The sequence below is a fragment of the Prionailurus viverrinus genome, chromosome B2 (genome assembly GCF_022837055.1).
Source record: "Prionailurus viverrinus isolate Anna chromosome B2, UM_Priviv_1.0, whole genome shotgun sequence".
Taxonomy (NCBI): domain Eukaryota; kingdom Metazoa; phylum Chordata; class Mammalia; order Carnivora; family Felidae; genus Prionailurus; species Prionailurus viverrinus.
Window position 1 is genome coordinate 35,175,510 of NC_062565.1, and position 25,079 is coordinate 35,200,588.

Sequence of the window (25,079 nt, forward strand, 5' to 3'; positions counted from 1 at the left end):
AGACATACAGGGAGCCAGGAGGAGACTGTAGAGGCCACTTTTAGTCAACAAATTTGCTCAATGGAAACCTGAGTAAGGTCAAAAGACCCACAGTGACCGGTGGGCTGAATGCAGACAGGCTCTTTAAGTGACCCACCTTGAAACAGCCATAGGCCCTAACTGACCAATTACAACCAGGCGCAGTCCCTTAGATTACCAAAAAAGGGAAAATTCCATACATCCCCACACTCCCTCACTCTGCCCTAAAAGTGTAGCCCCTCATCACAGTTTCTGTCCTGCCCATGGCTCCCTTGCAGCGCAGTCAATAAACTTCTATCTCTCTCGTTCTGCCTTGGGTGAATTCTTTCACTGCATATGCCGCCAGCCCATACCCCACTGGGACACTCCACGTTTGGTGGCCCCCCATTCAATCAGAATGCCCCACGGAGACCAAGAGGAAACCATGAAGGCTCCCTGCATTAGCAGGCAGTAGAGGAAGAAGCACCCTGAAGGGCACTGAGAATGAAGAGCCACAGAGTTGGGAACTTCCAAAATGGGGAGGGAGAGGGACACCTGGCTGGCTCAGTCGGTAGAGCATGCGACTCTTGATCTTGGGGTTGTGACTTCAAGCCCCAAGCTGGGTGAAGAGATTACTTACATAAGTAAAAAAATAAATAAATAGCGGCGCCTGAGTGGCTCAGTCAGTTAAGCGTCCCACTTTGGCTCAGGTCATGATCTCGTGGTTTGTGAGTTTGAGCCCCGCGTCAGGCTCTGTGCTCACAGCTCAGAGCCTGGAGCCTGCTTTGGATTCTGTGTCTCGCTCTCTCTCTGCCCATCCCCTACTCACACTCTGTCTCTCTCTGTCTCAAAAATAAATAAAACATTAAAAAAATTTTAAAAATAAATGAAATGAAATAAAATAAAATGATATGAAGTGAAATGAAATGAAATGAAATGAAATAAAAAACTGGGAGGGAGAGGACCGAGATGCAAGAGAAAAGGAACCAATATGTGAAGGGTTAAGTAGGCTAGGATTCCAGATACTTGTGGTGTGGGGGGCAGCGCTCAGGAGAGTGTGGGCCTGTGGTTAGTATCCTGACTACAGGGATCAAACCTGGCTCTGGTAATTTTGAGCTCTGGGACGCTGGGTAAGTGACTTAACTTTTTGTGCCTCAGTTTTTTTCATCCATAAAAGGGAGATAATGAGAACATCTACCTCAGAGAATTTCATGGAATAAATAAGAGCATTGGGAGGGAGAGGGGCACCTGGCCCCCCCATGGGGCTCTACACTGACAGTGTGGAACCTGCTTGGGATTCTCACTCTCTCCTCCCTCTCTGCCCTTCCCCCACTCATGCTTTCTCTCTCTCTCGCTCTCAAAATAAATAAATAAACTTAAAACAAAAAGCCATATTAATAAAAATAAATTTTATTTAAAAAAAAATTTTTTTTAATGTTTATTCATTTTTGAGACAGAGAGAGACAGAGCATGAATGGGGGAGGGGCAGAGAGAGAGGGAGATACAGAATCGGAAGCAGGCTCCAGCCTCTGAGCCATCAGCCCACAGCCCAACGTGGAGCTCAAACTCACGGACCGCGAGATCGTGACCTGAGCCGAAGTCGGACGCCCAACCGACTGAGCCACCCAGGCGCCCCAAAATAAATTTTTAAAAAGGCTGTTAAGTGCTACCTGTAAGCCATATGCTAACTTATGACAGCTATGGGATGCGTTACCTAATTTTTTTACACTTTCTAGGACTGAGTTTCCCTGGCTATAAATTACAGATTGATGTGTAGACCCTGGAAATTCAGAAAAGAAGGGGAAAAAAGAAAGATGGCCATGGGGGAAGCTGAAGAAAGACAAATCTCTTTCCAAACACAGGATTAAGCTCACACTAGAAATTGTGACATCTTGATGCCTCTACCAGCCCCTCTTCTTGTACTTTCTTCTCAGCAAACTCATTTCCCTGTATGTGTGATTTCCAGAGCACCAACCGCGGTCAGTGAAATAAAGATTTCTCATCCCCTAGTTGCACAAGCAATCCTTTTACTCAGGCCTGGATCCTTTTCCAGACCTCTTTGTGGGTCTGAGAACCAAATAAGGTAATACACTGAGGCAGGCATTGCCGTCCAGGCCCCACCCTGGGGGGAAGAGGGTGGTGCTGAAATCAGAAAAAGGCTCAGGAACAGAGCTGCCAGAGGGGGCTGGCCCAGCAAGGAAGGACATGTGTTCCTGTAACATGTTGTTCCTTGGAGCTGAAAAAACAAACACACACACACCCAGAGATGTCAAAGGCAGCCTTTCCAAATGGCCGCGATTTCTGAGCATGGCTACGCTGCACTCTTCAAATAATCGTCAGGCTCCAGAGTCACCTCCATCGAATCCCCACCTCCGTTCCTTACAAGTTGTGTGACCTTGGGCAAGTTACTTAACCTTTCCGTATCCCAGTTTCCACTTGTTTCAAGCGTAAAGTTACATTTTATAAGTCGGATAAATTCTAGAGAAAACCCCAGGGTGAAAGATTAGTGGGTGTGCTGGGTTGGGGGGAGGAGGGGCTACATGTGGAGAAAGGTATTTGGGGGGGTAGGCAGTGTCAGGAACAGGCAACTACTCAAATTAACCCTCAGCTCACTCCCAAACTTCAGTGGTCATGTGACATTCCAGTCTAGGAGAAACTGGATCACCAACTGAAAATGAAAGTTTGAGGGGCGCCTGGGTGGCTCAGGGGGTTGAACATCTCTGACTCCTGATTTCGGCTCAGGTCGTGATCCCAGGGTTGTGGGATGGAGACCTCGGACAGACTCCATGCTGGGTGTGGAGCCTGCTTAAGATTCTCTCTCCCTCTGCCCCTCTCCCCACCATTAAAAAAAAAAAAAAAAAGAAAAAAGAAAGTTTGAAAACCTGAAACTCAGCGTTTCCCAAACTTTTTGATTCTGTGCCACACTTTGAGAGGACTTAACTTTCCCTAGATGCAACATGGTGATTGAGACGGAGGAAGTGTAACTTGAACAGAACTATCAACTATATCCTGGGATGGCAAGCCCTCATTTGCTTAAACTTTAAGCCCTGCCCCTTAAACTTTAAAACAAATACAGGGTTGCGCCTGGGTAGCTCAGTCGATTAAGCCTCCTACTCTTGGTTTCAGGTTGTAATCTCACAGTTCGTGGGTTCAAGCCCCGCATTGGGCTCTGTGCTGACAGTGTGGAACCTGCTTGGGATTTTTTTCTCTCCCCTTCTCTCTGCCCCTTCCATGCTCACTCTCTCTCTCTCTCTCTCTCTCAAAAATAAGGGAAAAAAATACGAACAAAGACTCATGAAACAAGCTACAGGTTTTTATCTGGAGAATAAAGCTTTGTCTAGGTATACTTGTAATTTAAATTCTAAAATATGTGGCAAGCAGTTGGAAGCAATCCAGTTCTGCTCGGGTAGGCTGGAAGACGCCAGAAGCAAGGGGTACTATTGCTAGGGGTCCCTACCTCACAGTTTGTTTTTGCTCTAAGGCCAAGCCTGAGAGAACTGACTGCTGCAGAGCCTGTAGGCAAGTGTGGACAGGGCTGGGAATGAGATCTTTCATAGTCATTTCTGATGAACATTTAGTGTTGTCTTTGTGTCAGGCTGGCCTTTAAACGAAGAAGCTGGGAGCTCACCTGTCCCTTCTAAATAACTGCCTGAAAATGTGCTGTAATCTATAAAATGCTACATTTTTATGCCATTAGCTACAGGATAACTCTTCCCTTTCTCCTTTTCTTCCTGCTCTCCTCTTATGGATTCTCTCTCTTTCCTTTTACTTTATTGTGGAAAATTTCAAACATATAACGAAAAGTGGACGGGAGTGGGGCGACTGGGTGGCTCAGTCAGTTGTGCCTCAGACTCTTGATTTCGGCTCAAATTCTGACAGCACAGAGCATAATTTGGATGCTCTCTCCCTCTCTCTTGCTCTCTGCCCCTCCCCCACGGGTGCTCTCTTTCTCTCAAAATAAACATTTTTTAAAAGGAATTAAAACAAAAGATAGGGACTTTAAAATCATTAGCATAGTTCTTTAAAGATTAATCATAATTCCTTAATGTCATCAAATATTTATTCAGTGTTCAGATCCCACATTCTCGTCGAGGGTCAAAACTCTGATGTATCATATCTATAGATTTGATAAATGTCTTAGCTTGAGTTGCTCTAACAAAGTACGGTAGACTGCGTGGCTTATAAGCAACAAAAAATTGGTGTGCCTGGGTGGCTCAGTCGGTTAAGCATCCGACTTTGGCTCAGTTCATGGCCTCGTGGTCAGTGAGTTCGAGCCCCACATCGGGCTCTGTGCTGACAGCTCAGAGCCTGGAGCCTGCTTTGGATACTGTCTCCCTCTCTCTGCCCCTCCCCAGCTCACTCTGTCTCTCAAAAATGAATAAACGTTAAAAAAAATTTAAAAGGAAAAACAAACAACATAAACTTATTTCTTACATTTCTGGAGGCTGGAAGTCTAAGATCAGGGTGCCAGCACGGTCAGGTTCTGGTGAGAGCCCTCTATTGGGTTGCAACCAGCCTGCTTCTCCAAGTGTCTTCACAAGGTTAAAAGAGGGCTAGATAGTCCTCTGGCCTCTTCTTACAAGGTCACTGATCCCATTCATGAGGACTCCACCCTCATGAGCTATTTACTTCTTGGAGGCTCACCTCTACACATAACCACACTGGGACCACCTCTAAATGCAATCATGTTGGGATTAGTGTTTTAATATGTGAATTTTGGGGGGACACAAATATTTAGTCTGTTATATTGGATTTATAAGATTTGCTTAGAGGCTTAGGATACTTCTGCTTGTTACAATTTTCTTTCTTCTTTTCCCTTAAAAATTTTTTTTTAAAGATTTATTTATTTGAGAGAGGGAGAGCGAGTAGGGGAGGGGGAGAGAGAGAGGGAGACAGAGGATCTGAAGCAGGCTCCGTGCTGACGGTAGAGAGCCCGATGCAGGCTCCGAACTCATGAACCGCAAAATCATGAGGTGAAATTCACATAATGCAAAATTAACCATGTTAAGGTAAACAATTCAGTTGCACAATATAGTACCACCACCATTTCTACCTAGATCCAAAATATCTTTGTCATCCCAAAAGAAACCTCGGCATCCACTATGAATCTGCTCACCACTCATCCCTGACAACGCCAACCTGCATTCTATCTCTGAATTTACTCCTTCTGAATATTTCCTATCAATGGGATCATACGATACGTAACCTTTTGTGACAGCTTCTTTCACTCAGCGGCATGTCTTCAAAGTTTATCATTTTGTAGCATATATCAGTACTTTTTTTTTGTAGCTGAATCATATTTCACTTTTATACCTACATATACGTAACGCTACAATTTGTTTATCCATTGATGGACACTTGGAACATTCCTACCTCTTGGCAATTGCGAATATCGGTGCTAATATGCACGTGCATGTTCTTGTTTGAGTACCAATTTTCAATTCTTTGGGGTATATACCTGAAAGTGGAATTATTAGGTCGTAAGGTAATTCTATGTTCAATTTTGTGAGGAATGGCAAAACTTTTCCGTAGTAGCTGTACTATTTTCCATTCCCACTGGCTCTATATGAGGGTTCTAATTTCCCCACATCCTCACCAATATTTATTTTCCTTTAAAAAAATTATTATTATAGGGTGCCTGGGTGGATTAGTCAGTTAAGCATCTGACTCTTGGTGTTGGCTTGGGTCATGATCTCAGTTTTGTGAGTTCCATCCTGGCCTCTGGCTCTGTGCTGATAGTGCAGAGCCTGCTTGGGATTCTCTCTCTCCCTCTCTCTCTCTGCCCCTCCCTCGCTCATGCTATCTCTGTCTCTCTCAAAAATAAATAAAGAAACTTAAAAAAGAAGAAATTTGTTAAAAAAATTATTATCATGGCCATCCAAATGGGTGTGAAGTTGTAACTCATTGTGGTTTTATTTTGCATTTTCCTAATGACTAATGATATTGAGCATCTCTTCTTGTGCCATTTTTTATTTTTGTTTTTTCAATGTTTATTTCTGAGAGAGAGAAAACAGAGCATGAGCAGGGGAGGGGCCATTTTAAATCGAGTTGCTTCTTTTGTTGTTGTTGAGTTGTAAGAGTGCCCTATACGAGTTCTGGATATTAGACACTTAACAGATATATGATTTTTTTTAAATCAGATATATGATTTGCAAGTAGTTTCTCCCACTCTGTAGGTTGTTATTCCATTTTAACCCCAACCTGTTGCACCACCAACTGGTGTACTACAATTCAGTCTGATATTAGACACTCAAAGTTAGCATAGACTGGCACTCAGTCAACAAGACTGACTCCACTTCAGACACCAGCCTCAGTATCTGGATGTCTCCAGGCTACCTGCACCCTTGAACACGTGGCTACAAATGTAGGTGTTTCCACGACACCCTGGGTTTGGTAATTCACAAGACTGATCCACAGAACTCAAGAAACCACTATATTTGCTGTTCCGTTTTTATTATAAAGAATATAGGCCACGTGACTCTTGATCTTGGGGTCCTGAGTTTGAGCCCCATGTTGGGTGTAGAGATTATTTAAAATAAATAAGCAAATAAAACAACGGATATATATATATATGTATGTCAGGAGGAACAAACTAGGGAGATGCATAAGGGAAGGTCTGGGAGGGTCCCCAACACAGAGCTTCTGTATTCTCTTCTCATAGAATCAGAGTACATCACTCTTCAAGCACATCAATGTATTTACCAATTAGGAAGCTCCACTGAGCTTGAGTAGAGTTTTTAATGAGAATTTGTTTACATAGATTTAATTGATTAAACCACTGGCTACAGGACTCAATCACCAGCTCCCACCCCCATTCTTCTCTTCCCAGCAGTGGGTGGGGCCTGGCTCAATGTCCCAACCTTCCAATCATGTGGTTGCTCAGGAAATTCCAAGGGTTTTAGACGCTCAGTGTCAGGAACCTGGAACACTGACCAGACAAATTCTTTATTACACAGCAGCTGCCTTTTCACTTTTTAAATAATGCCCTTTAGTGCACAAGTATTGTTAATTTTGATGAAGTTCAATTCAACTATCTTTTCTTTTGTTGCTAGTACTTTTGGTGTCATATATAGGAATCCGTTGCCAAATCCAAGATCATGAAGATTTATCCCTATGCTTTCATAAGAGAGTTTTGTGGTTTTAGATCTAACACTTAGGTCATTGATACATTTACAGTTAATTTTTTTTATACAGTATAAGGTAGGATTTCAATGTCATTTTTCTTTTTCTTTTTCTTTTTTTTTTTTTTTTTTTTTGGCTTGCGGATATCCAGTTGTCACAACATCATTTGTAGAAAAGACTATTCTTTCCTCACTGAATAGTCTTGGCCCTTGACAAAAATCGATTGCCTATAAATGCATGGCTTTATTTCCAGACTTTTAATGCTATCCATTGGTCTATATGTCTATTCTTGTGCTAATACTACAATCAGCTGAGTACCAAAGCTTTGTAGTAAGTTTTGGAATTACTGTGAATCCTCCAACTTTGTTCTTATTTTTTAATACTATTTTTGCTTACTTGGGGCCTCTTGCAAATTCATACGAATTTGAGGATTGGCTTTTCCATTTCTGCAAAAAAGGCCTTTGGAATTTTGATAGGGATTACATTGAATCCATAGATTGCTTTAGGTAGTATTGCCATCTTAACAATAGTAAAGCCCTTCAATCCATGAACACTGGAGATCTTGCTTGTTAGAATTTTCAGTCTGCTATAATAGACTTTTGCAATGTTTCAGAAAATTAAATGTATTGGGGCTCCTCGGTGGTTCAGTTGGTTGAGCGTCCAACTTCAGCTTGGGTCGTGATCTCATGGTTCATGGGTTCAAGCCCCACATCTGGCTCTCTGCTGTCAGCTCAGAACGTGGGGCTCGAACTCACAGCCCCAAGCTCAAAAGTTGCTCTACTGTCTGAGCCAGCCAGGCACCCCAGATTTCTGATTCTAGTTAAGACTTATCTAAGGACAGTGAGAATTATTGATCTTACTAAGAAACAGTAGATTCTTAGAAAATAAAATAACAATGATTAGAAGTTTAGCTTAAACATACCAAAAAAAAACTGGATTCAAGAATTTGAAACTGATTAATTTAACATAAATCAAAACACCAGAGTTAATCAATTATTCCTTTTCAGGCACAAGAGCCCCTCCCCCCTTGAAAATAAAAAGTCCGGTTGCCACATATAATCTTCTATGTGGAGGAGGGGAAAGTCTCCACGGTATTCATACTTCTAACATAGCATTGTAGCAGCTATCTGAGCCTGCCACAGAGAAACATAGTAAGCACTCATGTTTTTTAAGTTTATTTTTTTGAGAGAGAGAGAGAGAGAGGGAGAGAGAAAGGGAGAGAGAGAGAGCAAGCAAGGGAGGGGCAGAGAGAGGGAGGGAGAGAGAGAATCCAAAGCCAAAAAAAATCTTTGAGTATAGTTGACCCACGATGTTACATTAGTTTCAGGAATACAACATAGTGATTCCAAAAGCTAATCCAGTAAGCTATGCTCACCCCAAGTGTAGCTACCTTCTGTCACCATACACAATCACAGTATCTTTGACTATATTCCTTATACCATACCTTTTATTCCCGGGACTTATTCATTCCATAACTGGAAGTCTGTATCTCCCACTCCCCTCACCCAGTTTGCACCTCCCTCACCCTTTCTCTTCTGGCAACCACTGGTTCATTCTCTGTATTTACAAGTTTGATTTTGCTTTTTATTCACTTGTTTTTTTTTTTTTTTAAGATCCACCTGAGTGAAATCATATGCTATTTGTCTCTTTTAGTTTGATTTATTTCACTTAGCATAATACCCTGGAGGTCCATCCATGTTGTCACAAACGGTGCAAACTCATCCTTTTTAATGGCTGTGTAATATTTGTGACTGATTCACCTTGCTTCTTGGAAAGCACTTAGTAGGCACTCGGTAGGTACTTGTTGATATATGAATAAATACATACATAAAATGAACATTCTACACATTAATAAAATTTCCAATCTATTCCTCACTTTTTTTTAACTCCTCTAAATTACTGCAGGAACTTTACACATTCTGTACCGTCTTCCAGGAACATTCTCTCATGCCTCTCACAAATTTTGCCCTGCTGCTTTTGCTCAATTGTGTCTTCTTGGGGAAGCCTTCTTTGGTTTACTTAATCAGGCCACTCTCTCCTATAATGTATTCTTTTTTTAAAGTTTTTTTTTACGTTTATTTATTTTTGATAGACAGAGCACAAGTGGGGGAGGGGCAGAGAAAGAAGGAGACACAGAGTCGGAAGCAGGCTCCAGGCTCCGAGCTGTCAGCACAGAACCTGACGCGGGGCTCGAGCTCACAAACTGCGAGATTGTGACCTGAGCCAAAGTCGGACTCTTAACCGACTGAACCACCCAGGCGCCCCTCCTATAATATATTCTTAGGGCAACATTTTCTTCTCCAGATAATTTTCCACATAAATAATTTCACGACTGCTTGTGTGATTCTTTCTCTAACTCCCCCCTATATTAGAACTTAGCTCCATGGTGGCAGCAGCCTAAGGCTCTGTTTGGGCTATTTTGTCCTCTAAATCCATCTCAGTGTTTGGAAAATAGAAGGTACCTAATAAATGCTTTTTGAATGAATAAATGACTGTTAAGTACATAATACGATCCAAAAAACTGTTTCAGGGAATTATATTTAAAAAAGCATAGAAAAGCTATCAAGCTATCAAAGCAATTAGGTTTAAAAAAAGAAGCTTAAATAATATAAGTACCAGAAACACTATTTTCAAATACTTGTCAAGGATATGGAAATAAAATGAGTTTTTATTTTTTTACTTAAAAAAATGTCTATTTATTTTTGGGAGAAAGAGACAGAGAAAGAGAGTAAGTGTGAATGTGAATAAGGGACAGGCAGAAAGAGAAGGATACAGAGAATTCCAAGCAGGCTCCAGCTGTCAGTGCAGAGCCTGACGTGGGGCTTAAACCCTCCAACCGTGAGATCATGACCTGAGTGGAAATCAAGAGTTGGATGCTTAACTGACTGAGCCACACAGATGCCCCACTAAAATGAGTTCTTAAATGTTTATCATAATCATGTGTGGTTATTTTTCCTTTGTCCCTGTAAATCAACACTGCCTGATAGAAATATAATGTGAACCATGTTATTTTAAAAGTACTTGTAGGCACAGTTAAAAAGTATAAAGAAAGAGATGAAGTTAATTTTACTTATTTGTATTTATTTCAAAGTTTATTTATTTATTTTGAGAGAGAGAGAGAATAAGCAGGAGAGGGGCAGAGAGAGAAGGAGAGAGAGAGAGAGAGAGAATCCCAAGCAGACTACACTGTCAGTGCAAAGCCAGACACAGGGCTTGAACTCAAAAACCGCGAGATCATGACGTGGAAGAGCTGAAATCCAGAGTCAGATGCTTAACTGACTGAGCCACCCAGGCACCCCCATTTATTTATTTATTTTTATTTATTTATTTTTATTATTTTTTAAGTAATCTGTACACCCACCATGAGCTTGAACTCACAATCCCAAGGTCAAGAGTCACATACTCTACCAACTGAGCCAGTCAGGCATCCAAAATGGAAGGGCTTTTATAATTATTCCCCTTTTTTTTTTTAAAGTAATCTCTGCACCCAATGTGGGGTTTGAACTCATGATCAGAGATCAAGAGTTAGATGCTCTGTGGACTGAGCCAGCCAGGCACCCCTAAGTTAATTTTAATAATATATTTAACTTAATACATCACAAAAGTATCATTTCAACATATAATCAATATAAAAATGAGATTTTTACATTTTCTAATATACTAAGTGTTGGCACGCACCCCAATGTTTACATCAGTACTATCAACAATAGCCAAAGTATGGAAAGAGCCCAAATGTCCATCAATGGATGAATGGATAAAGAAGATGTGGTATATACATACAATGGAGTATTACTCGGCAATCAAAAAGAATGAAATCTTGGGGTGCCTGGGTGGCTCAGTCGGTTGGGTGTCCGACTTCAGCTTGGGTCATGATCTCGCGGTTCATGAGTTCGAGCCCTGTGTCAGGCTCTGTGCTGACAGCTCGGAGCCTGGAGCCTGCTTCAAATTCTGTGTCTCTCTCTCTGTGTTCCTCTCCAGCTTGCACTCTGTCTCTCTCTCTCAAAAATAAATAAAGATTAAAAGAAAGAAAGAAAAAGAATGAAATCTTGCCATTTGCAACTACACGAATGGAACTAGAGGGTATTATGTTACGCGAAATTAGTCAGAGAAAGACAAATACCATATGACTTCACTCATGTGAGGACTTTAAGACACAGAACAGATGAACATAGGGGAAGGGAAGCAAAAATAATATAAAAACAGGGAGGGGGACAAAACATAAGAAACTCTTATAGATGGAGAACAAACAGAGTTACTGGAGGGCTTGTGGGGGGGGATGGGCTAAATGGGTAAGGGGCATCAAGGAATATACTCCTGAAATCATTGTTGCACCATATGTTAATTTAGATGTAAATTAACATATAGTAAAATAAATTTAAATTTAATTTAAAATAAATATAAAAATATATGCAAAAAAACAAAATTAAAAAAATATATATACTAAGTGTTGGGAATCCAGCATGTATTTCACATTTACAACACATGTTAATTTGGACTCAAATGGGGCGCCTGGGTAGCTCAGTCAGTTAAGCATCGGGCTTCGGCTCAGGTCATGAGCTCATGGCTCATGAGTTGGAGCCCTACGTGGGGCTCTGTGCTGACAGTTCAGAGCCTGGAGCCTGTTTTGGATCCTGTGTCTCTCTCCCTCTCTCTCTCTCTCTCTCTCTCAAAAATAAATAAACATTAAAAAAACAACAACAACATAGACTTCCTGCTTAAAAAAATTTTTTTTGGACTCAAATAGTTGTGTTTGTCCAGTGGCTGCTTCATTGGATAACACAGCCCTGAATCAGTTTTCTGGTCTTCTCTGCCCTATTCTGTTGCTGTGAGGCTGATTCTAAGCTTTCATCATTCAGCTCTCTTGTCCTCAGGTTTCCCAGGGGCTTTGGGCAACGGAAGGCACCACTGTAAGATGGGACCGTGGGAAGAGAGATTAGTCCAGTTAGTTATTCCACCTCTAACCATCCCCTCCCCCCTCCTTAGCCCTGCCCGAGCCTCTGTAAATAATTACATCTTCAGTTAACTCTTTGTTGAATGTGCCATCTGCTTGCTGCCAACACAGTCACTGAGCCAAGTAGTTAATGGACTATTGCTATAGCCCAGGCTCTTATTAGATTTTCTTTTGGATACTTGAAGTCAATCACAATATTTAAAGTGTCAATTCTTTTTTTTTTTAAGTTTATTTATTTTGATAGACTCAAGTGGGGAAGCACAAGTGGGGAAGGGACAGAGAGAGAGAGGGAAAGGGGGGGGAATCCCAAGCAGGCTGTGCACCACCGGTGCAGAACCCAATGTGGGGCTCAAACTCACAAGCCACGAGATCATGACCTGAGTTGAAGCTGGTCACTTAACAGACTGAGGCACCCAGGCGCCCCTAAAGTATTAATTCTTATACATATATATTCGTGCCTGGCCATAAGTAATATTTTTTCCTTAAAAAAAAAAAAAGTACTTAGTGAATAGTTAATGGGTGCATTTGAGAATCAGAAGAAAACTCAGGGCCATGGTTCTCAATTTGAGGTACTGAGAAAGTCGGTGTTATTTTTGTGTTTGGAGTTTTTCTTTTTTTTAAAAAATTTTTTTAGGGGCGCCTGGGTGGCGCAGTCGGTTAAGCTTCCGACTTCAGCCAGGTCACAATCTCGCGGTCCGGGAGTTCGAGCCCCGCGTCAGGCTCTGGGCTGATGACTCAGAGCCTGGAGCCTGTTTCCGATTCTGTGTCTCCCTCTCTCTCTGCCCCTCCCCCGTTCATGCTCTGTCTCTCTCTGTCCCAAAAATAAACATTGAAAAAAAAATTATAAAAAAAAAAAAAATTTTTTTTAACATTTACTTTTGAGAGACAGAGCAAGACAGAGCATGAGTGGGGGAGAGGGGGGACATAGAATCTGAAGCAGGCTCCAGGCTCTGAACTGTCAGACAGAGCCTGATGTGGGGCTCGAACTCATGCACCGCGAGATCATGACCTGAGCTGAAGTCGGCTGGGAATTTTTCTTTTTTCATTTTTTTTTTTTTTAAGAGAGAGAGAGAGACAGACAGATACGTGCTCTGTCTCTCAAAAATAAATGGTAAAGGGGCGCCTGGGTGGCGCAGTTGGTTGGGCGTCCGACTTCAGCCAGGTCACGATCTCCTGGTCCGGGAGTTCGAGCCCCGCGTCGGGCTCTGGGCTGATGGCTCAGAGCCTGGAGCCAGTTTCCGATTCTGTGTCTCCCTCTCTCTCTGCCCCTCCCCCGTTCATGCTCTGTCTCTCTCTGTCCCAAAAATAAATAAACGTTGAAAAAAAAAAAAAATAAATAAATGGTAAAAAAAAATTAAAAAAAAAAGAAAAACTCCAAACACAAAAATTACTCTAACACCGACTTTCTCAGTACCTCAAATTGAGAACCATGGCCCTGAGTTTTCTTCTGATTCTCAAATGCACCCATTAACTATTCACTAAGTACTTTTTTTTTTTTTTAAGGAAAAAATATTACTTATGGCCAGGCACGAATACATATGTATAAGAATTAATACTTTAGGGGCACCTGGGTGCCTCAGTCTGTTAAGTGACCAGCTTCAGCTCAGGTCATGATCTCGTGGCTTGTGAATTTGAGCCCCACAGAGCACACAAGCTGGGGAGGGGCAGAGAGAGAGGACAGAATCTGAAGCAGGCTCCAGGGCCTGAGCCGTCAGCACAGAGCTGGATGATGGGCTGGAACTCATAAACTGTGAGATCATGACCTGAGCTGAAGTCAGATGCTTAACCAACTGAGCCACCCAGTCCCCCTGGAGTATTTCTGTTTGCAAATGTCAGGAAAAAAACAAAAAAAAAAAACCTAATTCAAGTGGCTTAGGCAAACTGGGTGAAGTGTTAGGAATGTATGCTACTAAAGAATTCCAAAAATAGAACTGGGTTCAGGGCTTCTTTAACTAGAGTTCCAGGGCTCTTTATTTCCCATCTCTCAGCTCTCTCCCTCCCTGTAGGTTGGATCCTCTAAGGGCTGCCTCTGCCCTCTAGAAAGAGGATGGCTTCCCTGGCTCAGGTAAGCCACTAGTCAGAGGAAATGAGCACATCTCTGGTTGGCCTAACAGCAGGACTAGAATTAGCAGTTGACTGGTCTGATTGTATTACTCATCCATTCCTGAACTAATTGGTGTAGGGAGGGGGTGCTAAGAACTAGAATGCTTTCATGAACCCAACCACACCTGAATCAATGCCATGGTCTACTACGAGGAAGGTAGTTCTCCAAATGAAATCAAGGGATGTTTACCACAACGTATGATCTCCATTCCTTGTCCCTACCAAGAAATATTGACATGTCCCTCTGACAGCTTCATGTGGTTGTAGAATCTGGACAAGAGTGGTTGATGATTGAATATATTTAAAGCAACATTAAAAATAATCCATAATTTAAATGGATAATTCACTTGGCTGCAGTTACCAGAAGGTGGAAAGCGTGTGTGGATGGCCAAAGGAGGTTCCAAATGTATTCTGGGATACAGCTGGAGGGATTAAGAGTGCTCCATTGAAAGATGCATGCTAGACTAGCATTACACTCACAAACCCAAAGACAGGAAAAATGGTGGGAATGGATAGGATATTCTTTGAAGAGTCAGCATTTTTTTGAATAGAGATTGTCAGGTGATTTTCGTGCTTTCTTCTAAGTAATTAAATAATTAAATATGTTTATGTGCTGTGTGCCAGATTCGTTCCTAGGCCCTAGGAATGCAGGAGTGACCACCACAGACAAAAGCTGAAGTTCCTGTGAGAGGAGACAGCACATAACAACCCTGAAAGGCTGGTATTATTATCCCATTTTACAGAAGGAAATAATCCTGAGACAGGGTAAGAGATTCTTTGTTGGTCTGTTGTGGTTTTCTTTTTGTTTTTTTTTACATTTATTTATTTTTGAGAGACAGAGACAGAGCACGAGGAGAGGGGCAGAGAGAGGAGACACAGAATCTGAAACAGGCTCCAGGCTCTGAGCTGTCAGCACAGAGCCAGACATAGGGCTCAAACCCACGGAATTACGAGATCATGACCCGAGTGAAAGTCAGACGCTCAATCAACTGAGCCACCCAGGCGCCCTGGGGATTCTTTTCAAGACACTTTAGCAGTATGTAGTAGTGGGACTTTGATAGTCCAGATCCAGGACTGTCTCACTTCAAAGCCTTTGCTTTGGCAGAAGAAAATAAAATTCAAACCAGGAGAAAAGCTTACCCAGAGGAGGGGATCAAATCGAGACAACAGAAGTGAGCCAGAAGAGAGAAATATTTAGAGAAGGGAAGAAAAGCAAGAAGAGAAAGAGAAAGGGTATGCTAGAATCCCCCTTCACCTGGGAAACACCCCAGGTAAGGCCAGCACAGGTCCTGGCTCTTCGACTGTAGTTCCTGTCCCTCCTCTTTCCCTGCAGTATGAAATTCCTATTGTACGGTGAGAAAACTAAGGCTCAGAGCGATTAAATCTTTGCATTCCACCCTCCCTCCCCAACCTTTTAGAGCCACTAGATAAGGATTCAAAAGAAAATATCCGGGAGTGATAAGTAAATACTGGCATATCTTTTTCATTTTTGTGACTGAAAATACAAGGTATTAGTTTTCTTTTTCTTGAAAGCAAATTTAAATTTTAACAATAAGTCAGACAGCACTGAAGGGTGGGGGGGAGTAGAGGCGTAGGTTTCACGACACCAGAGAAACTTCGTAGCTTGACTCACTGTTCCAGAGAGGGAGGGGTTAGCGATTTTTCGAGCAGGATTGCGGTATTTCTCTCCCAGTAGTGAATTATTTTTGAGGCTCTGTTTTCCTAGGAGGAAGTGGAAAACAGAGGAAGGTGTGAGTGGTCCAAGAACCCCAGCCCCACCCCCAAGTCGTCAATACGCAGGCAGGCTTTTCCTGGAGAGAGGCCAGACATACTCTTCCTGGCGTGCGTTTGGGGGCCCAGAATTAAAACTAATTCTTTTCAGAAATTTCTTTTTACTGTTATTTGGTAAAGGTGAGCGTCCAGATGGCCTGGCCGGTCTCATTTGCATTTGAGTTTCTATTAAACCTTTCAAGAGTCCGGGATGATGACGCCACCCTTCTCTGCCAAATCCTGCAGTTTGGGTGAGAGGCGGGAAACCAGCCAGAGTTGGGCCGACTTTCCAGGATCGGGCTTTTCCGTAGTGTGAGACGTGGGCGGGCACACTCTGGTGGCAGTTTGGTCACCCACAGCTCAGTGACCTTGGGAGCAACTCTGAAGCTCGTCTGTAAACACGATGCTTTAGTTCCAGTCTAACCGTTCTCGAGGATTAAGTAATGAGTTTACGATCTAAATCTTATTTGGGGCAAACGGCTCTAACAGCGTTTGGGAGTAACAGCAGTGGTGTTATGAAACCCTAGTGTATCTGGAGATGAGGGAGAGGGGATCGAGGGTAACTTGGAGGTCGGCCACCCGGAAACACCCGAGGAAGCCCCAGGCCTAAGGCGACTGGAGGGCGGCAGCGTACGTCTCCACGGACCCAGCGGCACCGCCAGAGCGCGCTCCCAGCAACCGCGATTCTCGTTGATTTGATGGCCGCTACGTCACAGCCTCCTCCGCCTCTCATTGGGCGAGCCCGTCCAATCATGTGACTTCAGCATGGCGTATAAATAAGGGCGAGGAGAAGGCGGTGGTCCGCCATTTCGTGGACGCCAGGTCAGCGAGAGCATCTGCGGGAGCCGGGCCGGAGGGGAGCGGGAAGCGGGAAGACCCATCCGAGGGTGTGTGGTTTTGAGCGTCTGCTTTGTAACCCAAGATTTCGGTAAGAGACCAGCGACTAAAGGAGTGCAGTGGGAAATGGCACTTAATAGGACCGCGGTGGGGCCAGGCCCAATGGCGCCAGGTTGAGACAAAGAGACGCCGCCGCCATTTTGTGACGTTCAGCATGGGGCGGTGGCGGGGGCTCCTGGCCCATCAGAGAACGTACCTCGGTCTCGAAGTGGAGGTGTTTATAATCTTCCCCTATCCGGGGGGGTGGGGGAGAGGTGGTGGTGGTGAACTGAGAAGTGGGATAACCCGAAAGTTGAGGCGGGAAAGAGGGCCGCTAACCGAATTGTACTCCGGGCCGCGGCCTTTCAATTTATGGAGCCTTTTTTCCCCCAACCCCACGTTTTCTTCGGAAGCTCAGGGTTTTTTTCCACAGTCACTAATCAAGGCTGGGCCTTTCAATCCATGTTACGTGGTTTGTGTAGTCACCTGTATTTCCATCTTAATTTGACTTTTTACAGTCTTAATCACTTTTTTTTTTTTTAAACTGATCGGTCTTCCTTGAGCCACACTGTACTTGTAGCAGCTTACCTTTGATACTTAACTCCTAAAACTGCTCACAGCGAAGTTAAAAAAAAATCTCCAGCAATGGTTTGGTCTCAAGACTCCTGGGTACAGGGTGGGGTCATGCAAATAGGATGTGTCTGGACTAGTTTTTTTAATTGGGTAAGTCCAGAGTGAGCAGAATGTGGTGTTTATGAGAAGCCCTTAAGCTGAGTTATTGGGTTCGTTACTCTTTGCAATTGAATCTGTCCTACAAGTTGATTAGATTCGTTTTGGAAGTGACTTGTAGTGAAGTTCTAGCAAATATAAGCCCCCAAAGTGCAGTAAATTTTTGCACTAACAAATCCCCACCTGAAATTAACATAAGCTTCCTTTTAAAGTGTGCGGTTAAGTAGTATTTAGTACATTCTCAGTGCTGTGCAACTGTCATATCTGTCTAGTTCCAAAACATTTTTGTTACCCCCTAAGGAGACCTATTCCCATTAAGCAGCTGGTCTCATTCCCTCTGCCCTCTCACCCAGCCTCTGGTAACCATGAATCTGTCTCTGCATTTACCTGTTGGATATTTTATATACATAGAACTGGAATATGTGCGCTTGTGTCTGGATTCCTAACACTTTAGGAATGAAGCTGGTTAAGGTTTTAATTACACGAAGACACATTAGTATCCCTTCGGTTATTAGGTTTGGTTATTACGTCTCTAGGATTTGGTTCTGCACAAGTTACTCTACCTTAAGTGCTTTATCTTTGATATTAGTTATAATAATTGGTAAAGTTACTAACTGCCCAGATTGTAAATGCTTCTTCAGTGCTTTCCACTCCCCCACCAATTTTTCCAGGAGGCATTTTTCTTCTTAATGCATTTTGTGCTGGCTTCTTGGTAGTTAGAAGTACAGATTAGAGAGAAATGGGTGTTTCAAGGGTAGTAATTGTTTGGTTTTTAGTGTTTCAGCATTCTTTTCTAAGGATCTTTTTTCACTGTGTAGGTTTATTGGGTAAATGATTAACATTTCGGGTAATTTTTTTTTTAATTACAGAAATGCACCGTGATTCCTGTCCACTGGACTGTAAAGTTTACGTAGGTAATCTTGGAAACAATGGTAACAAGACTGAATTGGAACGAGCTTTTGGCTATTATGGACCACTCCGAAGTGTGTGGGTTGCTAGAAACCCTCCCGGCTTTGCTTTTGTTGAATTTGAAGATCCCCGAGATGCAGCTGATGCTGTTCGAGAGCTAGATGGGAGGTAATTTAATGACTAATGTTGATGACAAATACGTTGCTTGTGTTTTTTAATGTTTAAAATTCCTAGGTTATGTGACTTTTAGATAGCTTCTTGGCTATCTGAAGTTAATGTTACTGGAGACTTAACATATGCCTTTTCTGCAAAGAAAAAGTGTTTTACTGAAGATCAATAGGAAGTAACTTTTTACTCAAGTGGCCATTGAAGAAAATGTTTAATGGTCGATTCTTGGTGGGTGGATGTTTGCATCCAAAATGTGGTTGAAGCATTTTATCTAAACCTTCCACAAAGTTGTCACTTGTGGTGTCACCTTTGAATTGTTTCTGAAACAATTGTGAAATCAGATCTTTTCAAGTAAGAATGGCCACAAACTGGTAATTCTCGTAGTTGGATAATGGTTGCATGGGCTTTATTGTACCATTATCTTTTATGTGTTTGAAATACTTAGGAAGTGTGGAATATGTAGCTGTGTTGTGTGTGTGTTTAGTGTCCCATTAATGGCTGGTAAGTAACACCTGAGTTTTAAGAATGACCAGGTGCTGCCCTTCTCCTTCCTGCTTGTTGGAAAACCATTGGATTTCAGGAAACCAGGGGAAATGGTTAATCTTTAAGATCCAAAAGTTAAGGGATCTGAGGGTTGGCTGTAAAGCTGTAGAGAAGGTCATTTATCCAAGCAGATGGTAGAAACACATTTTTCCAGGTTCCCACCTCTTAATCGCTGACCCAATAAAGGTGGTTCATCTGAATGGATGTGAAACAAGAGGTGGAGGATAACTTTTTTCCGCCTTTCCTCAGCTTCAGTTTCCTAACGGGTCAGCTATTGTGTGATGATTTAGGGGAGATGGTGATGTAAAATGGCCAAAATGCTTTTGTTCACTGCTGTTGGCATGGAGAATTGGGGTTATCTGGGGAAGAGAAAGACCAACAGTCTAGTAACATCAAGATCAGTAAACAAGTTCTGGGATCTTGGAAGTCCCAGCAGGATGTACAGATGAACTGGTTTTTTGAGGAAGAATCCAAGGTTTTCACACTTGTAACTTAACAAATTAACATTGAGCCCAATGATTTAGACTGGCTCTAACAAGGCATTAAAGCATAAGGAAGTTGGTTTTCTTTATTAGAAAAACTTGTTTTGCTATTAAGGATTCTACAGGTGTTTCAGGTGTGTAGTTTACAGAAAAGGCTAAGTAGGAGTGCTTTTTGCTTTAGTATACACGTCTTTGCTCTTTTAAATTTAGTAATGTTTCTTTCCTTAGAACACTGTGTGGCTGCCGAGTAAGAGTGGAACTCTCGAATGGTGAAAAGAGAAGTAGAAATCGTGGCCCACCTCCTTCTTGGGGTCGTCGCCCTCGAGATGATTATCGGAGAAGGAGTCCTCCACCTCGTCGCAGGTACTTGAGAGCGTGTTTAGAGGTATTGGTGTAACGGAGTAGCTAATAGGAGCAGGTATTTCTCTCAAAGTTTGTTGGTGGGTTTTAAACTTTGAAGAATCGGAGGTTTTTATGAAACATTTGCTGGGTGTAGTTTGGGGTATGTGAGTTGTGCTGAGTGTTGGCTTTTGTCTTTAGGTCACTGTTCATGTTGGTAGTCAGTAACTTCTATCTTGGATCTATCTTCTAGTTCATCTTCTAGTTGCATCTTTCCAAGTCTTCCCTTATACTTCAATTTAGGCCTTTTTCCATTTCTTGACTCCATAATGACAAACATTACATTCAACTCTAGCTCTTCACAAAAATGTGTTTTCTACTATTGTAGTATTTATCAAACAGGCAGCTGTTGTAATGTTAAAACTGGTAAAGTAGAAATCATTCTGAAACTAACTTAAGTCACTGACCGATAAAGGGGGCTAAAAAAGTAATCCCAGTCATCTGTTCTTCAAAACCAAATAGGAGAGATTTCAGTTTTTTTATAATTGAAAATGGCATCATTCTTGGACCAGGCAGTATTGTCTGGATGCTAACTCCACATCTCCTCCAAAATAGTTTCTATAGGACTTAATTTACCTCTTACAGGTGAGTGAAGTCCTTCTAGGAGATAGGAGTTCAAAATCTTGCCCCTTTTGCTATTTTGAAAAACAAAACAACACACTGTTGCCCATCATAATAAAGAGTATTTGTTAGCTAAATAGATGGTTGTACTGATGGCTTGTTTTTCATTTTTTTTTTGTGCTTTTTGGTCCATCTATTAATAAAAATGAACCCCGTTACAGAGTCACCATCATGTCTCTTCTCACCACCCTCTGAGTCTGCATTAGCCAGTCAACTAGCCCTTTCAGCGTCATGTGACCAGCGCGCCCCATTCAGCTTGGCTGGTGTCGTTTCACATGACCCAGGCATGGCCAGTCGTCAGGTTGCACCGCCCTTTGGTTCCCGAGCATGCTGTTTTCTCTCAGCCTTCTCTCCAACCTTAACCAAATCGGCAGCAGCCACCTCGACCGCCCACACATTCCTGGCCAATCAGCTCAGCTGTTTATTTACCAAATGTCTTCACAACAACTACAGCAGCAGCCTTCGGCTAACAAAAAAGCAGGAAAAATCCACAACACCCCCTTCGCCAACCAACTAAATCCAACGCAACATCTGGCAAAACCTTTTCAGCAAATTCTTCCTGGCCGTCAGTCCGGCAGCCTCACCTCACCATTTCTAGCTTGTTGAAACCCAAAACTAGTAAGTTTTTCCTGCTTATACAGTTTACTGCTGGTTAAAATAAGGAGTAAGCGGCTTAAAGTAATTCTTTTTTCTGGATCAAAGGCTGGCTGTGCATAATTGAATGGTAACGTACATATATATTGCTTGAATAAAACTTTTAAGGGTGATAGGGAACTCATAATGTAACTAGACCTTCAGGTGAAACTTATTTGCATGTGTGAGATGCCAAACTAAAAATTTTAATAACTCCTAACAGATTTAGCTTTCTTTTCTAGCAAAAATTTGTTGAATCCTATCACCTTTAAATGGTTTTACTAACAGTTTTCAAATTTTAAATTTTGGGGGTAAAGTGGGCCAAGCTAAGGTAATTTTTATAAGCCTAAACACACTCTTTAATGTGACGATCACAAATGCAGTTCTAATGTAGCACTTAATGGCATCAGTATTTACACCTAGCGCGTTTTCACAAAATTACACTATCCACCTGGTACCTAAGTCTTGTCATGGACTTATAGGTTTGCATGGGTTCCAAATACTGGTTTATGGTACTGTTTTTGGAACTACTTGTGGGACTATATTTTGGTGTGGTGTTTGGGTAGTGAAGTTAGTTTGACATGAAGTTTTGCATTGGACAGATCTGCTGTGAAGCATTCTTTGTTAAAGTGAATCCATGGTTGGAATACCTGCTTTTCACTTGAGCTTTTGGTTCCTTAATCCTTCTGTGCCTTTTTTTCTTTTCTGTTTTTTTTCTGTTTTTGTTTTTTTTGGTTTTTTTTTGTTTTTGGTTTTGTTATTGGTTTTGTTTTTTCGGTTTTGTTTTGTTTTTGGACGATGGGTGCCAGTTCTTCGGCACATTCACTGGGCCCAACAGTGAAATTGAAAAGTTGGGAAATGCCTCACGCCATAAATACTAATTGACAATTAGCCTAATTTTCCTGTTTCTGCTTTTAGATCTCCAAGACGGAGAAGTTTCTCCCGCAGCCGGAGCAGGTAAATAACTACCTTTTTTGGCCACCTTCAGAAAGTCATGTTTCTGCTGTTCCTGAGCTGTGTTCCAAATGATGTGGTTAATGGTAAAAGACTGGCTTTAGTAATGAAAAAGTAGCATATAGAGCCAGTGTTAATAAGTTGCACCAGTGAACCAGCTTTTAGTTTTTGAAGACTTCTTAGGATATTTGTTGTGTATAATTCTGAATGGCCCTATTTTTCTTTTTCCTCTGGTTTTAGGTCCCTTTCTAGAGATAGGAGGAGAGAGAGATCACTGTCTCGGGAGAGAAATCACAAGCCGTCCCGATCCTTTTCTAGGTCTCGTAGGTAAGATTTTTGATGACTTGATGATCATTTATAAATAACTTGTTAAAAAGAGAAGGTGATCTTCTTAGGCTGTTTTGATTTTTATTTTTCCCATAAAAACTTTTCTTCCCTGGTTATGTCACTGAGTTATGTATGTAACTTTTTTTTGGTTTTCTGTCTTTTAGCCGATCTAGGTCAAATGAAAGGAAATAGAAGACCAGTTTGCAAGAGGAGTGGTGTACAGGAAATAACTTCATTTGACAGGAGTATGTACAGAAAATTCAAGTTTTGTTTGAGACTTCATAAGCTTGGTGCATTTTTAAGATGTTTTAGCTGTTCACATTTGTTTGTCTCTTGGAACAGTGACACATAAAGATGTAATTCTCTATGATTTGAATGGATCATATGAGGCATGTAATATTAAGAGTTGTTACTTTACAATGTTCCCTTAAGCAAAATTGAATTTGCTTTGAAGTTTAGTCTTACATAGACTGATAATAAACCTATTAACTCCTGCCCAGTTAAAGCTTGACATTTCATATTATGAAGACAAAACTGGCAAAAATTGAACAGAGTTTTTCCATAGCTGAGATAGTGTGCATGCAGCTGTAATTGAACAGTCTTTAAAAGCTGCTGTGAACCCAAGTCAGCAGCTAAAAATTAAGCTGCACTGTTAAACTAGGTTAGAGGTTTAAAATAAAATGAATCCTAGTTGTCTTCGTACTGGGCAGAGGTGGTCCAGTTGGTGTAGAATTGGAAGTTTCAAGAAAGTTTACTTTTGCTTTAGGTCATAAGTTCATTTTAACAGGATTGCTGTATATGAACACACAGCTCTATGTAACATTCTCTCTTTGGAAATTTGAAACTATTCAAGATACCAGTGTCCTGCCAGTTTAAGGGTACATTGTAGAGCTGAACTTTGAGTTACTGTGCAAGATTTTTTTTCATGCTGTCATTTGTAATATGTTTGTGAGAATCCTTGGGATTAAAGTTTTGGTTACAAATTGTTGTTTAACCTGAAAGCCTGTTTTTCCTTGCAAAACTAAAATCTGTGAGCTTGGTATCAAGTCCAGGTATAACATTCCTATTGGAAGCCATACTTATATTTTCTTGTAAAGTGCTTTTGAATTAATAAAATATTAGCATAATTGTGTAATAGTCGAACCCACTATTACCATAGTTCTTATTGTCCCATGGAGATCCGTTGGTTACACAAATCTTAAACACAATTGAGGCTGAAGGGAATTCTTGGTGTCACCTAAGTGATCGTACTTAACCATTTTTTAGGAGTAGGAGCCAGTTCAAAGACCGTGATACTCCGTGACCAACATCTTAAAGTACAGCAACCTGGTACATTATAACCCAAAGTGGCCCATAGAAAAGGCTTTATCATTAGCATGAGACCTTCCACAAAGCTTTAAAAATTGCTTCCATTTTATATAATCAGAGGTGTTGCATGGAAATTCTAAATTGATCCATTATGATGTAAATTTCACTATATGGTTCAAATGTAACGGTGCAGAATTGAATATGGAGGCATGCAAAACCTTCCTCTTAGAAACCCAGAGGAGTTGTAATTTCAAATTTTTGTGCGATTAGATTAAATCATAATGCAACTACCTTGTGGCTTAGTTTCCTTAAATGTGCTACTTAAAGATAGTTTTGGAATATGCTATACTGACTTTCTTTAATTTGAAAGAAGTCACTGCATTGAGTTCAGTCTGTAAAGATACTTTATAAGATGTAGGGAGGGCCTAAATAAATTTCCAGTGGTCCTTACTAACCTTTCATGCAGATACCAACAAAGGAAGATTGGTGTCACAAGGTAGAATTCAGATTTGGGATGAGCCTTCTTATAGAAGATACTTAAGACTGTTGATGTACTTGGAGCTCTGGCTTTGGGCCTTTTGTCTTTTGGTAATTCCTCCTAGCGTTTTAAAACTTGTTCAGAACAAGGCAAGATACTAAAGGTCATGGAAGTAATATGGTACATCACTAATTACATTGGACATTGATAGGGATGTTTTTGGCAACATACAACTTGCAAAGTCCTAAATTGGATTTCTGTAAAAAGGAGATAGGTCATGGTTATAATGTGGCTTATACAGAACTTAAGATAAAGTTGATCTCAGGGAGTTATCCTGACTTCTAGGTCAAATTTGCAGTCACTTTAACCAGAAGCCCCAGCAATTTTACGGCCTGTGACAAAAAATAATGGAGGATAGAAACTGTTAAAAACTTATTGCACACTTAGCTGTGGCCATTAAAAGTTCTGGCTACTCTAATTTCAAAAATTAAGTTTCATTAGCCAACTGTGTACTGTGTCCTGAATGGAGGAGTATAATACTGCAAGAGGTCAGTCACAAAAACTGACCTCTTAGTGTAGTGACTGCAGGTGTTCCCTAGAGGTCACTGTTAATCCTGGGTGGTAATTGAAGGAAACAGAAGGATTGTTAGTTTTATGCTTTTTCAAAATAATTATCTGTAGTTCTCAATTGTGGGTTACTTCTGACCTT

At 41.5% G+C, this 25,079-nt stretch overlaps 1 protein-coding gene across 1 annotated transcript; it reads left to right on the plus strand.

Moving 5' to 3' along the window:
• Positions 1 to 16,733: 16,733 nt before the first annotated feature.
• Positions 16,734 to 23,734, plus strand: SRSF3 (serine and arginine rich splicing factor 3). The gene is made up of 6 exons (XM_047859364.1): positions 16,734 to 16,871; positions 18,418 to 18,625; positions 19,879 to 20,013; positions 22,222 to 22,260; positions 22,498 to 22,584; positions 22,749 to 23,734. Exons 2-6 carry the CDS (start codon positions 18,420 to 18,422, stop codon positions 22,774 to 22,776), a joined length of 495 nt encoding a protein of 164 aa, XP_047715320.1. The 5' UTR covers positions 16,734 to 16,871; positions 18,418 to 18,419; the 3' UTR covers positions 22,777 to 23,734.
• The last annotated feature ends 1,345 nt before the right edge of the window (positions 23,735 to 25,079 follow it).

Excerpts from the sequence above, each read along its gene's own strand:
- SRSF3 (XM_047859364.1), top strand. The coding sequence starts at position 18,420 with ATGCACCGTGATTCCTGTCCACTGGACTGTAAAGTTTACGTAGGTAAT. Across the intron at positions 22,261-22,497 it reads TTCTCCCGCAGCCGGAGCAG|GTCCCTTTCTAGAGATAGGA; the intron begins GTAAATAACTAC and ends CTCTGGTTTTAG. Across the intron at positions 22,585-22,748 it reads TCCTTTTCTAGGTCTCGTAG|CCGATCTAGGTCAAATGAAA; the intron begins GTAAGATTTTTG and ends TCTGTCTTTTAG.